Source organism: Halichoerus grypus, chromosome 14 (assembly GCF_964656455.1).
Source record: "Halichoerus grypus chromosome 14, mHalGry1.hap1.1, whole genome shotgun sequence".
NCBI classification, from domain to species: domain Eukaryota; kingdom Metazoa; phylum Chordata; class Mammalia; order Carnivora; family Phocidae; genus Halichoerus; species Halichoerus grypus.
This window is the reverse complement of record NC_135725.1, coordinates 63,580,648-63,595,250: the sequence shown is the minus strand read 5'-3', so window position 1 is coordinate 63,595,250 and position 14,603 is coordinate 63,580,648. Positions and strand designations below refer to the sequence as shown.

The following is a 14,603-nucleotide window of genomic DNA, read 5'->3' as shown; positions in this document are numbered from 1 at the left end:
ATGTATTAATAAAATATGATTGTAGGTATATTGCTATATACATCTGTATTTCAATACGGCTGCTTTTCTTTGGATTCCTATATATCATATTTAAGCTCTTAAAAATATATTTTTGAGAAGGGGTCCATAAGCTTGATCAGATTGCCAAAAAGACCTGTAGCATAAAAAAAGGTTAAGAAAAATCCAGCCTAGATAACCATTAAGTTCATCAATCAAGGTTTAGACCTAATCAGTTCTTCCTCTCTTGTGTTTCTTATTCTCCCTGTGTTCATACATATGAGTGTGCATTGTATGCACAAATACCTCCATACATGGAGGATCCACAGTTTCATAGTTAAAAGCATAAGCTTTGCAATCAGACTTCCAAGCTTCAATCTAAGTTCTGCTATTTATTAGACAAGTTAGTTAATCTCTCTATACCTTAGTTTCCTCACCTATGAAATGAGGGTAACAAGAATACCCAAAACTCTTTGTAGTGTTTTGCTGTTTAATGAGTTAATGAGCTGCAAAGCACCTACACAGTGCCTGGCACATATAACATAACTTTATGAAATGCTGGCTAATTTCACTACTATTATTAGTATGGATGTACACATATGTAAGCCCATAAACACATATATATAGGGGTGCCTGGGTGGCTCAGTTGGTTAAGCATCCGACTCTTGATTTCAGCTCAGGTCATGATCTCAGGGTGGTGAGATCGAGCCCTATGTTGGGCTCTGTGCTCAGCGCAGAGTCTGCTTCTCCTTCTCCCTCCCCCTCTGCTCTTCCCCTGGCTCGGGTACTCTCTCTCTCTTTCAAATAAATAAGTAAATAAAAATCTTTTTTTAAAAAAAAAAAAACTACATATGTATAGAAGCATTTGTAAAATATTTAGTGACCCTAACATTTAAGGTCATCGTTGAGGTAAAGGAAGACATAACCTGAAATAATGTCACTGCTCTACCACTTATGAGACTCCTTGCCCTACCTAACTACTGTGTTGGGAGATGTTATAAACAAAGAGAGAAAATAACTTAGAGATTTACACTTGTCTAGAACATTGATAGGTCATCAAAAATTGTGGAAGAATCAGAATGGTGCTGCTTTGTCATTTTACCACGGCAAACAGCCCAAACACTATTAGCAGTGATGATAGTATCAGTCATTACACACTATGCATATCTACAAATTATTGTTTAGTTTTCACAAAGCAAACAGTATTATTCTTCATTGCATTTCGTGATTTTCCATTCTGAGACATTTCTGAAACTATGTAAGACTCAATCATTTCACTTTAAGTCCAAGCTGACAATAACAGTAATAAGGTCCTATTTATATTGCCTACTATGTGTCAGGTGTGATGCTAGATTTCTTTTTCAGATATACTTGGCATATATTATTATATTAGTTGCAGGTGTACAACATAATAATTTGATATTTGTACGTATTGTGAAATGATCACCACAGTAACTCTAGATAACCTCTGTCACCACAGTTACAATTTTTTTCTTGTGATGAGAACTTTTAAGATCTACTCTCTTAGAAACTTTCAAATAAATGATACAGTATTATTAACTATAGTCACCCTTGATGTTTTACAGTCTTTATCCTGTTGAACTCTCACACAGCAAAGTATAATAGTCTATAGTTTTCAGATGAGGAATTAAGGCTCAGAAAGATTAAGTGGCTTACCCGAGCCTAAGCAGACTTAATACCGCTAGTAAGTGACAAAGCCAGAACTCAAAACTTGGGTTTATCTGACTCTAAAACCCACAGTCTTTCTATGATACTACATTGTACAGTATTAAAATGAATCTACTAAATTCTATTATCAACCATATTGTTGGTATTCAACCAAATTATTTGAGTTAAGAGAAAAAACTACATATTACCAATGATAGCCATAGCATATAAGGAATTTGCTATGTATGTTTAAGCTTTTACGGCCCAGGACTGAGCCCTAAATCATCTGAATTGAGGATGTAATATTACATTAAAGCATTAATCCGTAGTATTAGGTTAAACACTAAAAATTTCTACGGAAGTGATGTCTCATTCAGGGAAAGCCTCTTTAGTCCTCCTCCAGAACAATGGGCAGCATAGAAAGTGTTCGATTTAATTAGTTGTGTATGTAGAAAGAGATGCTCATCTGTTTCCATGGAGTCGAACACATCACTGACATACTTCTCCATGGAAACAGAGAAGGGAAAACAGAAAATGCGAAAGTGAATGAATTCAGTGAGCAGTTGGTGAGCAAAGACTCAGGAAAAAAATAATTCATTTGTAGTACTATGTTACTAGTTTAGGAAAGAGGAATAGCATATATTTAGAGATCATCAAAATGCACTACATAAAAGAAGATATAAGATACACTGAAATTTAAGACGACACAGTTGTTATTTTGGTGGGGATAGACAAATATTGGGAAGTGCCAAGAGCACAGGTAGGACTGTCTGCAGATGACATAATGGCAGAACTCTGAAAAGATGAGCAGTGTTACAGCTCAAAGTCGGTAATGAGACAAGGTGATAGAACACAGAGGGAACACTTTATAAAGTAAATTTATCGGTCTGTACTAGTGTCACATAATTTTGTTCTGCTTTGTTTTTAAGGATGTTTTTCTTTGAGGATTTAAAATTACAGGAATATTTCAAGTTTTATTATGTAACACATTAGTTAATTTGTATGACTGAGCCTGTATCACGGCTTTTAATTTATAACATCCTGCACCTTTTATTTCCTTTGAAGGTTATTTTTCATTAAAATCATAAAGAGTTCATTTTATAAGATATTTTTTCTTGAGGTATTCTGACTTAAAAAAATTTTTTTCCAATGGAATTTAGTGCAAACCTGCCTTTCAAGTCAATTTAATTTAATTTAATTCGATTCAACTCAATTCACAATTAATCCCGGCCCTCAAGATGATTATAGGCTTCTTGGGAGGAAAGGTACTTAAAAGAATGATTATAACATTTATTGATTCCTTCAACAAATATATCTCATGTCCCTACTATATGCCAAGTACTGCACTGGATTTTGCAGATACAGTGATGAATTAAACAGACCCCGTCTATTCTCACAGAAGCTACTATCTTATAGGAGAGAAATGTTATAACAGTCATACATATAAATATACAAGTTCAATGAAGAAACACTGCAAAGTTCCAAGAGAGAACACAACAAACAGATTTCACCGAGCCTGGATGATGAGGGCAGGCCTCTTTGAGGAAGTGACGTAGAAGCTGAGGTCTGAAGGACGAGAACAGTATTTCAGGCAAAAACCCTAAGACAGAAAAGGGCTTGGTGGGTTTGAGAAAATGAAAGAAAGCCAGTTTGTCTCAGAACAGAGTGGATAAAGGTGAAGTTGGAGAGGGAAAGAGCTATAGGTGCACTTTTAAATTTTATTCCAAGTATAACAGGAAGCAATTAATGAAGTTTGAGCAGGGAAATGACAAAACTGTATATGGAACTTTCAGTTCAAGTAAACATGGAACACAACAAAAAAAAGTTCAAAAAAAAGCAAACTAGACTATAGTATTTGAGCTCTACACCTAGTGGTAAAACTACAATGTAATTTTTTTTTTTTAAGATTTTATTTATTTATGTGACAGACAGAGAGACACAGTAAGAGAGGGAACACAAGCAGGGGGGAGTGGGAGAGGGAGAAGCAGGCTTCCCACTGAGCAGGGAGCCCGATGTGGGCCTCAATCCCAGGACCCTGGGATCATGACCTGAGCCGAAGGCAGACGATTAACAACTGAGCCACCCAGGCGCCCTACAATGTAATTATTACTATAAAAGTCAAGATACCAAATTACTCCAAGGGGGAATGAAGAATGCATTAAGGGGATTCTGGGGGAGCAATGTTCCGTCTCTTGACCTAGTGGTGGTTACACAGATGTTTGCTTTATATTTATGTGTTAAACTTACATAATTTGTATGTATTTTTCTATATGTATACTTCAAAATAAATATTTTTTTTAAGGTTTATTTATTTATTTTAGAGAGAGAGAGAGCACGTGCACGTATGCGTGCACAAGCCAGGGGGTGGGGTGGGGGAGGGCAGAGGGAGAGAGAATCTCAAGCCGACTCCCCTTTGAGCATGGAACCTGTCACGGGGCTCGATCTCATGACCCTGAGATCATGACCACAGCCAAAATCAGGAACTGAACGCCTAACTGACTGAGCCAACCAGGTGCCCCTTGTTTTGTTGTAATAAAAGAGTGGATTGAGGTAATGAAGCTTGGTTTTGGTAACAGAGTGATAATTACCCCCATATCCATTCACGTGTGGAGAAGTGAATCCGGGGCAATATTTGGGAAGATAGACCACGGGGGGGGGGGAGGGGAGGGAGCCTCTGTCAGCCGATACCGGCAAGTGACAGAGCAGCAGAACACAAAACTGGAACTTCTAGAAGTCTGCTCCCTGAGGGACTTCGCTCCAGTGGCTAAGCAGGTGTGTGTGTGTGTGTGTGTGTGTGTGTGTGTGTGTGTGTGTAACCCTCGATGGGACAGTGTGGTCTCAGGACCCTCAGGGTCACAGAAAGACCGGGGGTGCCTGAGTGTGGCAGAGCTCCCAGGTATCAGAGAGGGGAAGCTGGCTGCAGAGACAGAGCCGTGGAGTGGGCTCTCAGCCCGGGGTTGCCATAAACCGTGATTTGGGGCACAGTCGGGCCACTGCTCTTCCAGCAGGGACCCAACAAGCAGCAGATCCAGGGAGACTCCCCTTCCTCCCCCGGGAGGAGCGGCACGGGAGTGCACCGCAGGGATCTGCTGGGTTTGGAGACTCCACACGGGTCGGATGCCAGAGATAGAAACGCTTGGTCACAGGCCGGGTGAGCACGGAGTGCGGCCGGGGACCGGGAGACGGGAGTGACTGACTGCTTTTCTCTGGGGGCGCACTGAGGACTGGGGCCCTGAGTTCTTGGCTCCTTCGGGGCCAGAGAATGGGAGGCTGCCATTTTCTTTCTTTTTTTTTTTTTTAAGTTTTTTTTTTAATTTATTCATTTGAGATACAGAGATAGAGAAAGAGAGAGAGAATATGAGCAGGGGGAGAGGCAGAGGGAAGGGGAGAAGCTGGCCCCCCGCTAAACAGGGAGCCCGATGCGGGGCTCGATCCCAGGACCCTGGGATCATGACCTGAGCCGAAGGCAGACGCTCAACCATCTGAGCCACCCAGGTGCCCCAGGGAGGCTGCCATTTTCATTCTTGTCCTCCAAAGCTGTACGGAAAGCTTGCAGGGAACAAAAGCTCCCGAGAGCAAACCCGAGCAGATTACTTAGCCCCACACGGCAAGGGCGGGGCAATTCCGCCTCCCGCAAAGACATTTGAGAATCACTGTGACAGGCCCCTCCCCCAGATCAGCAAGAACATCCAGCCAAGACCAAGTTTACCGATCAATGAGAACTGCAAAACTCCAGTGCTAAGGGAATATAGCACATAGAATTCATGGCTGTTTCCCCATGATTCTTTAGTCTTTCAAAGTTAATTTTTAAAATTTTCTTTATTTTTTTCTTTTTAAAAATTTTTCTTTTTTCCTTTTTCAACCAACATCTTATCAACTACTTTTTTAAAATCTTTTTTAAATTTTCATTTTTACAGTCATATTCTATCCCTTCATTGTATTTAAACTTATTTTTTGTATATATGTAAGTTTTTCTTTCTTTAAAATTTTGGGATACAGTTTCTTCTAACAGACCAAAATATACCCTAAATCTAGTATATGGCTTTGTTCTAGTCTGCTGCCTGATCACATTCTCTTTTTTTTTTTATTTTTCTTCTTTCTTTTTTCAACCAACTTCTTATCAATACCATTTTTAAAATCTTTTTTCATTTTCATCTTTACAGTCATATTCCATCCCTTCATCACATTTACCCTTATTTTTGTGTGTGTGTGTGTGTGTGTGTATATATATATATATATATATATATATACATACATATATATATATATATATATATACATACATATATATATATAAAAGTTTTTCTTTCTTTAAAATTTTGGGAGGCAGTTTCTTCTAACAGACCAAAATACACCCAAAATCTAGTGTGTGGCTCTGTTCTATTCACCAGCCTGATCATATTCTTTTTTTTTCTTTCTTTCTTTCTTTTCCCCCTGGTTTTGGGTCTCTTCTGATTTGTTTAGTGTATATTTTTCTGGGGTCATTGTTACCCTGTTAGCATTTTGTTCTCTCATTCATCTATTCTTCTCTGAACAAAATGACAAAATGGAAAAACTCACCTCAAAAAAAGAACAAGAGGTAGTACCGACTACCAGGGAACTAATCAATACAGACATTAGTAAGATGTCGAAACCAGAGTTCAGAATGACGATTATAAAGACACTAACTGGGCTTGAAAAAAGTATAGAGGATACTAGAGAATCCCTTTCTGGAGAAATAAAAGAACTAAGATCTAACCAAGTCGAAACCAAAAAGGCTATTAATGAGGTGCAATAAAAAATGGAGGCTCTAACTGCTAGGATAAATGAGGCAGAAGAGAGAATTAGTGATATAGAAGACCAAATGATGGAGAATAAAGAAGCTGAGAAAAAGAGAGATAAACAACTACTGGATCACAAGGGGAGAATTCGAGAGATAAGTGATATCATAAGATGAAACAATATTAGAATAATTGGGATCCCAGAAGAGGAAAGAGAGAGGGGGGCAGAAGGTATACTGGAGCAAATTATAGCAGAGAACTTCCCTAATTTGGGGAGGGAAACAGGCATCAAAATCCAGGAGGCACAGAGAACCCCTCTCAAAATCAATAAAAATAGGTCAACACCCCAACATCTAATAATAAAACTTATAAGTCTTGGAGACAAAGAGCAAATCCTGAAAGCAGCTCGGGAGAAGAGATATGTAACCTACAATGGTAGTAACATTAGATTGGCAACAGACCTATCTACAGAGACCTGGCAGGCCAGAAAGGACTGGCATGATATATTCAGGACACTAAACGAGAAAAATATGCAGCTCAGAATACTATATCCAGCTAGGCTGTCAATGAAAATAGAAGGAGAGATAAAAAGCTTCCAGGACAAACAAAAACTAAAGGAATTTGCAAACACGAAACTGGTCCTACAAGAAATATTGAAAGGGGACCTCTAAGCAAAGAGAGAGCCTAAAAGTAACATAGACCAGAAAGGAACACAGACAATATACAGTAACAGTCACTTTACAGGCAATACAATGGCACTAAATTCATATCTTTCAATAGTTACCCTGAATGTAAATGGGCTAAACTCCCCAATCAAAAACACAGGGTATCAAATTGGATAAAAAAAAAAACAAGACCCATCAATATGCTGTCTGCAAGAGACTCATTTTAGACCCAAAGACACCTCCAGATTTAAAGTGAGGGGGTGGAAAACGATTTACCATGCCAATGGACATCAAAAGAAAGCTGGGGTGGCAATCCTTATATCAGACAAATTAGATTTTAAACCAAAGACCATAATAAGAGATGAGAAGGACACTATATCATACTTAAAGGGTCTATCCAACAAGAAGATCTAACTATTTTAAATATCTATGCCCCTAACATGGGAGCAGCTAATTATATAAGCCCATTAATAACAAAATCAAAGAAACACATTGACAACAATACAATAATAGTAGGGGACTTTAACGCTCCCCCCACTGAAATGGACAGATCATCTAAGCAAAAGATCAAAAAGGAAATAAAGGCTTTAAATGACACACTGGACCAAATGGACTTCATAGATATATTCAGAACATTCCATCCTAAAGCAACAGAATACACATTCTTCTCTAGTGCACATGGAACATTCTCCAGAATAGATTACATCCTGGGTCACAAATCAGTTCTCAACTGGTACCAAAAGATTGGGATCATTCCCTGCATATTTTCAGACCACAATGCTTTGAAACTAGAACACAAAAGGGAAGGTGGAAAGAACTCAAATATATGGAAGCTAAAGAGCATCCTACTAAAGAATGAATGGGTCAACCAGGAAATTAAAGAAGAATTAAAAAAATTCATGGAAACCAATGAAAATGAAAACACAACTGTTCAAAATCTTTGAGATGCAGCAAAGGCGGTCCTAAGAGGAAAGTATATAGCAATACAAGCCTTTCTCAAGAAACAAGAAAGGTCTCAAGTACACAACCTAACCCTACACCTAAAGGAGCTGGAGAAAGAACAGAAAATAAAGCCTAAACCCAGCAGGAGAAGAGAAATAATAAAGATCAGAGCAGAAATCAATGAAATAGAAACCAAAAGAACAGTAGAATAGATCAATGAAACTAGGAGCTGGTTCTCTGAAAGAATTAATAAGATTGATAAACCCCTGGCCAGACTTATCAGAAAGAAAAGAGAAAAGGACCCAAATAAATAAAATCAGGAATGAAAGAGGAGAGATCACAACCAACACCAAAGAAATACAAACAATCATAAGAACATATTATGAGCAACTATATGCCAACGAATTAGACAATCTGGAAGAAATGGATGCATTTCTAGAGAAGTATAAACTACCAAAACTGAACCAAGAAGAAACAGAAAACCTGAACAGACCCATAACGAGTAAGGAAATTGAAGCAGTAATCAAAACTCTCCCAACAAACAAGAGCCTAGGGCCAGATGACTTACCAGGGGAATTCTACCAAACATTTCAAGAAGAATTAATACCTATTCTTCTGAAATTGTTCCAAAAAATAGAAATGGAAGGAAAACTTCCAAACTCATTTTATGAGGCCAGCATTACCTTGATCCCCAAACCAGAAAAAGACCCCATCAAAAAGGAGAACTATAGACCAATATCCCTGATGAACATGGATGCAAAAATTCTCACCAAAACACTGGCCAACAGGATCCAACAGTACATTAGAAGGATTATTCACCACAACCAAGTGGGATTTATTCCTGGGCTGCAAGGTTGGTTCAACATCCGCTACTCAATCAATGTGATACAATACATTAATAAAAGAAAGAACAAGAACCATATGATCCTCTCCCTAGATGCAGAAAAAGCATTTGACAAAATACAGCATCCTTTCTTGATTAAAAACTCTTCAGAGTGTACGGATAGAGGGTACATACCTCAATATCATAAAAGCCATCTATGAAAAACCCACAACGAATATCATTCTCAATGATATTCTGAGAAACTAAGAGTTTTTCCTCTAAGGTCAGGAACACGGCAGGGATGCCCACTATCACCACTGCTATTCCACATAGTATTAGAAGTCCTAGCCATAGCAATCAGACAACAAAAAGAAATAAAAGGCACCCGAATCAGCAAAGAAGAAGTGAAACTCTCACTTTTTGCAGATGATATGATACTTTATGTGGAAAACCCAAAAGACTCCACCCCAAAACTGCTAGAATTCATACAGGAATTCAGTAAAGTGGCAGGAAATAAAATCAATGCACAGAAATCAGTGGCATTTCTATACACCAACAACGAGACAGAAGAGAAATTATGGAGTCGATCCCATTTACAATTGCACCCAAAACCATAAGATACCTAGGAATAAATCTAACCAAAGAGGCAAAGAATCTGTACTCTGAAAACCATAGAGTACTCATGAAAGAAATTGAGGAAGACACAAAGAAATGGAAAAATGTTCCATGCTCATGGATTGGAAGAACAAATATTGTGAAAATGTCTATGCTACCTAGAGCAATCTACACATTTAATGCAATCCCCATCAAAATACCATCAACTTTTTACACAGAAATAGAACAAATAATCCTAAAATTTGTATGGAACCAGAAAAGACCCCAAATAGCCAGAGGAATGTTGAAAAAGAAAAGCAAAGCCGGTGGCATCACAATTCCAGACTTCAAGCTCTATTACAAAGCTGTAATCATCAAGACAGCATGGTACTGGCACAAAAACAGGCACATAGATCAATGGAACAGAATAGAGAGCCCAGAAATGGACCCTCAACTCTATGGTCAACTAATCTTCGACAAAGCAGGAAAGAATGTCCAATGGAAAAAAGACAGTCTCTTCAACAAATGGTGTTGGGAAAATTGGATAGCCACATGCAGAAGAATGAAACTGGACCATTTTCTTACACCACACACAAAAATAGACTCAAAATGGATGAAAGACATAAATGTGAGACAGGAATCCATCAAAATCCTTGAGGACAACACAGGCAGCAACCTCTTCGACCTCAGCCGCAGCAACTTCTCCCTAGACACATCACCAAAGGAAGGGAAGCAAGGGAAAAAACGAACTATTGGGACTTCATCAAGATAAAAAGCTTTTGCACAGCAAAGAAAACAGTCAACAAAACCAAAAGACAACCGACAGAATGGGAGAAGATATTTGCAAATGACATATCAGATAAAGGGCTAGTATCCAAAGATCTATGGAGAACTTACCAAACTCAACACCCAAGGAACAAATAATCCAATCAAGAAATGGGCAGAAGACATGAACAAACATTTCTGCAAAGAAGACATCCAAATGGCCAACAGACACATGAAAAAGTGCTCAACATCACTCAGCATCAGGGAAATCCAAATCAAAACCACAATGAGATGCCACCTCACACCAGTCAGAATGGCTAAAATTAACAAGTCAGGAAATGACAGATGTTGGCGGAGATATGGAGAAAGGGGAACCCTCCTACACTTTTAGATGGGAATGCACGCTGATGCAGCCAGTCTGGAAAACAGTATGGAGGTTCCTCCAAAAGTTGAAAAGAGGGACGCCTGGGTGGCTCAGTCGTTAAACGTCTACCTTTGGCTCAGGTCATGATCCCAGGGTCCTGGGATCGAGCCCCGCATTGGGCTCCCTACTCCGCGGGAAGTCTGCTTCTCTCTCTCCCACTCCCTGCTTGTGTTCCCTCTCTCGCTGTGTCTCTCTCTGTCAAATAAATAAAAAATAAAATCTTAAAAAAAAAAAAAGTTGAAAATAGAGGTACCCTACGACCCAGCAATTGCACTACTGGGTATTTACCCCAAAGATACAAATGTAGTGATCCGAAGGGGCATGTGCACCCCAATGTTTATAGTAGCAATGTCCACAATAGCCAAACTATGGAAAGAGCCTAGATGTCCATCAACAGATGAATGGATAAAGAAGATGTGGTATATATATATATATATATATATATATATATACACACACACACACACACACACACACACACACACACACACACAATGGAATATTATGCAGCCATCAAAAAATGAAATCTTGCCATTTGCAATGACGTGGATGGAACTAAAGGGTATTATGCTAAGCGAAATAAGTCAATCAGAGAAAGACAAGTATCATATGATCTCACTGATATGTGGAATTTGAGAAACAAGGCAGAGGATCATAGGGGAAGAGAGGAAAAAATGAAAGAAGACGAAACCAGAGAGGGAGACAAACCATAAGAGACTCTTAATCTTAGGAAACAAACTTAGGGTTGCTGGAGTGGAGGGGGGTGGGAGGGATGGGGTGGCTGAGTGATGGACATTGGGGAGGGTTTGTGCTATGGTGAGCATTGTGAATTGTGTAAGACTGATGAATCACAGACCTGTACCCCTGAAACAAATAATATATGTTAATAAAAAAAAGATAAGTAGGAGTGTAGCAGAGAAGAGGATAAGGAGGTGGGAGGAGAGGAGACAGATACATAGAGAAAGTAAGACAAAATTAATGACATTTTGGGGAATGGAGAGCCTAGTTAGAGGTTAGGGTATATGGTTAGAAGTTTTTGGAGACACTGGAAATGTAGGTCAAAAATGAATTCTGATGGAACCAGTACAGAAATTCAGATAGTATGGATTTTATTTTAAGGCCCCAAGTTGTCAATCATGTCACTAGACACTGGTGTGTAAAAGATTAAAAACAATATACATTTTTATTTCTTTTCTTGAAATAAAGACTAATGACTTCTGAATAGGTGGAAATGTGGTTTTTTTACAATATCTGAAAAATTCTCACCCATTTTTGTCCTTGAATACTCTCTCTCCTACTCAGTTTGTTCTCTCATTCTAGAACTTTAATACTGGGCCTCTCTCTATATATATACGATAGGGAGAATGTTGAATCAATTTGAATCAATTGAATCAATGATAGGGAGAAAACTAAATCAATTTTAAATCATTACAATTTAAGTTATTTGTAAGCTTTAGTACCTTAGGTATATACTAAATGTAAAAGATCATTATTCACTATCTCATTCTAGATCTCTGTTACTATAAAGATGAATTAATTCTCTTAGCACCTTAGGGTACATATCCAAATTCAGTGTCAAGCACACAGATATTTCTCAAGTACTTTTCACCTAATCCTAATCCATATTCTTAACTTTCAGGCCTTAATTACTTTCTTGTTCAAGTTCTGGAATGAAATATAAATAATGATACATTGCCATTAAAATGTGTGAGTACAGTGCAATTAAAACTCAGATTAACACACTCCCTTAGGACAGAGTTATTTTTAAAGTTTCTGTATTCAGGGGGACCACTTACCTATGATGAGCCTGTGAAGAGCACCCTTATCTCCATTAATAGCTGCAGCATGAACTTGGGATGCTAATGAGGAGCCAGGAAAGAACAAGTTCTCTGACCTGTTCATAGTCTTCTCAACGCCTGGAGCACCCTGAAACAATGATTTAAACCATGACTATATGCAGAAAACATTTCTGAAAGCTGTCTCATCAGTCTTAAGTGGATATATTCTAAATATGGCTGAATAGAAGTATTTGATGAGGTGGGGCACCTGGGTGGCTCAGTCGGTTAAGCGTCTGCCTTTGGCTCAGGTCCTGATCCCAGGGTCCTGGGATGAAGCCCCACGTCCGGCTCCCTGCTCAGCAGGGAGTCTGCTTCTCCCTCTGACCCTCTCCCCTCTCATGCTCTCTGTCACTCTCTCTGTCAAATAAATAAATAAATAAAATCTTAAAAAAAAAATAAATATTTGACTAAGATTCAAAAAGTCTGCAGTCCTCGTCCTACCTAGAATTGCCATAATGTGGCAAATTAGATGACCCTTTGAACAGTTGCTCATCTGTAAAATGAGAGGGTTGGATGCTTCTAAGACTCTTACTAGGGGTTATCTTTTTTTTTTTTTTTTAAGATTCCATTTATTTATTTGACAGAGAGAGACAGGGAGAGAGGGAACACAAGCAGGGGGAGTAGGTGAGGGAGAAGCAGGTCTCCCGCTGAGCAGGAAGCAGGATGCAGGGCTCAATCCCAGGACCCTGGGATCACGACCCAAGTTGGAGGCAGATGCCCAAGACTGAGCCCCCCAGGTGCCCCAATATCAGGGGTTATCTGAGGGAAAAAAGGGAGGCTCAGTATTTAACCTTAGGCACAGGACTCAAAAGCTACAGTGACTTTTTAAAAAAATATATTTATTTATTTATTTGAGAGAGAGAGTGAGAGCGAGAGAGATCATGGAAGGAGAGGGAGAAGCAGACTTGCCACTGAGCAGGGAGCCTGATGTGGGGCTTGATCCCAGGACCTGGAGATCAGGACCTGAGCCAAAGGCAGATGCTTAATCAATTGAGACACCCAGGCGCCCCAAGCCACAATGGCTTCTGATTTGATTCCACATAATACTAAACATCAGAACTGAAACTGGGAATAAAGATGATGAGCCAGCCACAAAATGGGTATGATGTGAACTTAACTGTCAGGTCAGAATCAACTAAATTTAAGTGCTAAATTAAAAGGTACTTAGTTCTAAAAAGAATAAATAAATAAATAAATAAATAAATAAATACCTAGTACTTAGTTCTCTCTCTCATGCTGACAAAAGGAAGAATTTTTATTTGTTCTCTCCTATGTCTCTTGACCTTAGGATTTTACTTGGAAAACTACATCATTAGGATCAACCATATTTCATTGGAAAGATTTTGTTCTGACTGGTAGTCTGATAGGGTTTGCTAGAACCTTCTAGAAATGCATTAGCTGCATAGAAAAACAGTGAGTTCTCCAGCATAAGCCTGTTGTAGCAGAGGCTGGATTATGTCAGAAATGCAGCATGAAGAATTCAAGCACCTGTTGGGAAGGAAAAAGGGGTAGTTGCATCAATGATCTTAAAATTCCTTCCTAAAGGTAAGATGCTATATCAAAGTTGAATGCCTGCAAGGACCTGGGAGGTAAAAAGTGTAAGAAACAAAGGGAGTCATGGGGAGCGTGGCAAACTGGAGCAAACATGCATATCTAAAGAAAGCAGCTGCTAATCAGCTAGTTAACAGCTGCCAGAAGGGCAGACAAGCCCTCTTCTGATTTCACCAAAAACTGTCAGTCCAATCTCTGACTCTGGAGAATTTGGGAGCTTTGTAGGAGAAATTTATCACTACCGATGAGCTAGCACTTGTGTTGTCATTGACAAGCATTATTGGTTCAAATTCTGCCTTAAAGTGAAAGTGTTTTCTTAATTTTGGTAAAGGTCAGCTCTTCATGTCTTTATTTTGCTGACAATTTGAGTTAATACGCTGGCAGAAAATATGGGCTTTGGGAGACACTTCTGTCAGAAAAACTACTGTCACAGGCGGGATTATGTTAAAGTGACTTGAAAGAAGCTACAAAACAGGTGGAGGTAGAAACACAGGAAAGTAGGAATTGCAGGAGGGCTCTAGGCCTGATTCTGTTAATAATAAGCAGCATGCCCTTAGGCTACCTCAGTTCTCTGAT

At 38.9% G+C, this 14,603-nt stretch overlaps 1 protein-coding gene across 4 annotated transcripts in view; it reads right to left on the bottom strand.

The window, feature by feature from the left end:
• Positions 1-14,603, bottom strand: part of INVS (inversin) — a 159,775-nt gene that overhangs the window by 143,605 nt on the left and 1,567 nt on the right. For 3 of the 4 annotated variants that reach the window (XM_036074130.2, XM_036074134.2, XM_078061516.1), the window contains exon 2: positions 12,435-12,564. In XM_036074130.2, coding sequence (XP_035930023.2) covers positions 12,435-12,540 — 106 coding nt within the window. In that variant the 5' untranslated portion in view covers positions 12,541-12,564. Of the gene's footprint in view, positions 1-12,434; positions 12,565-14,603 lie in introns of those variants that run through there. The other variant, XM_078061517.1, reaches the window with a different exon arrangement.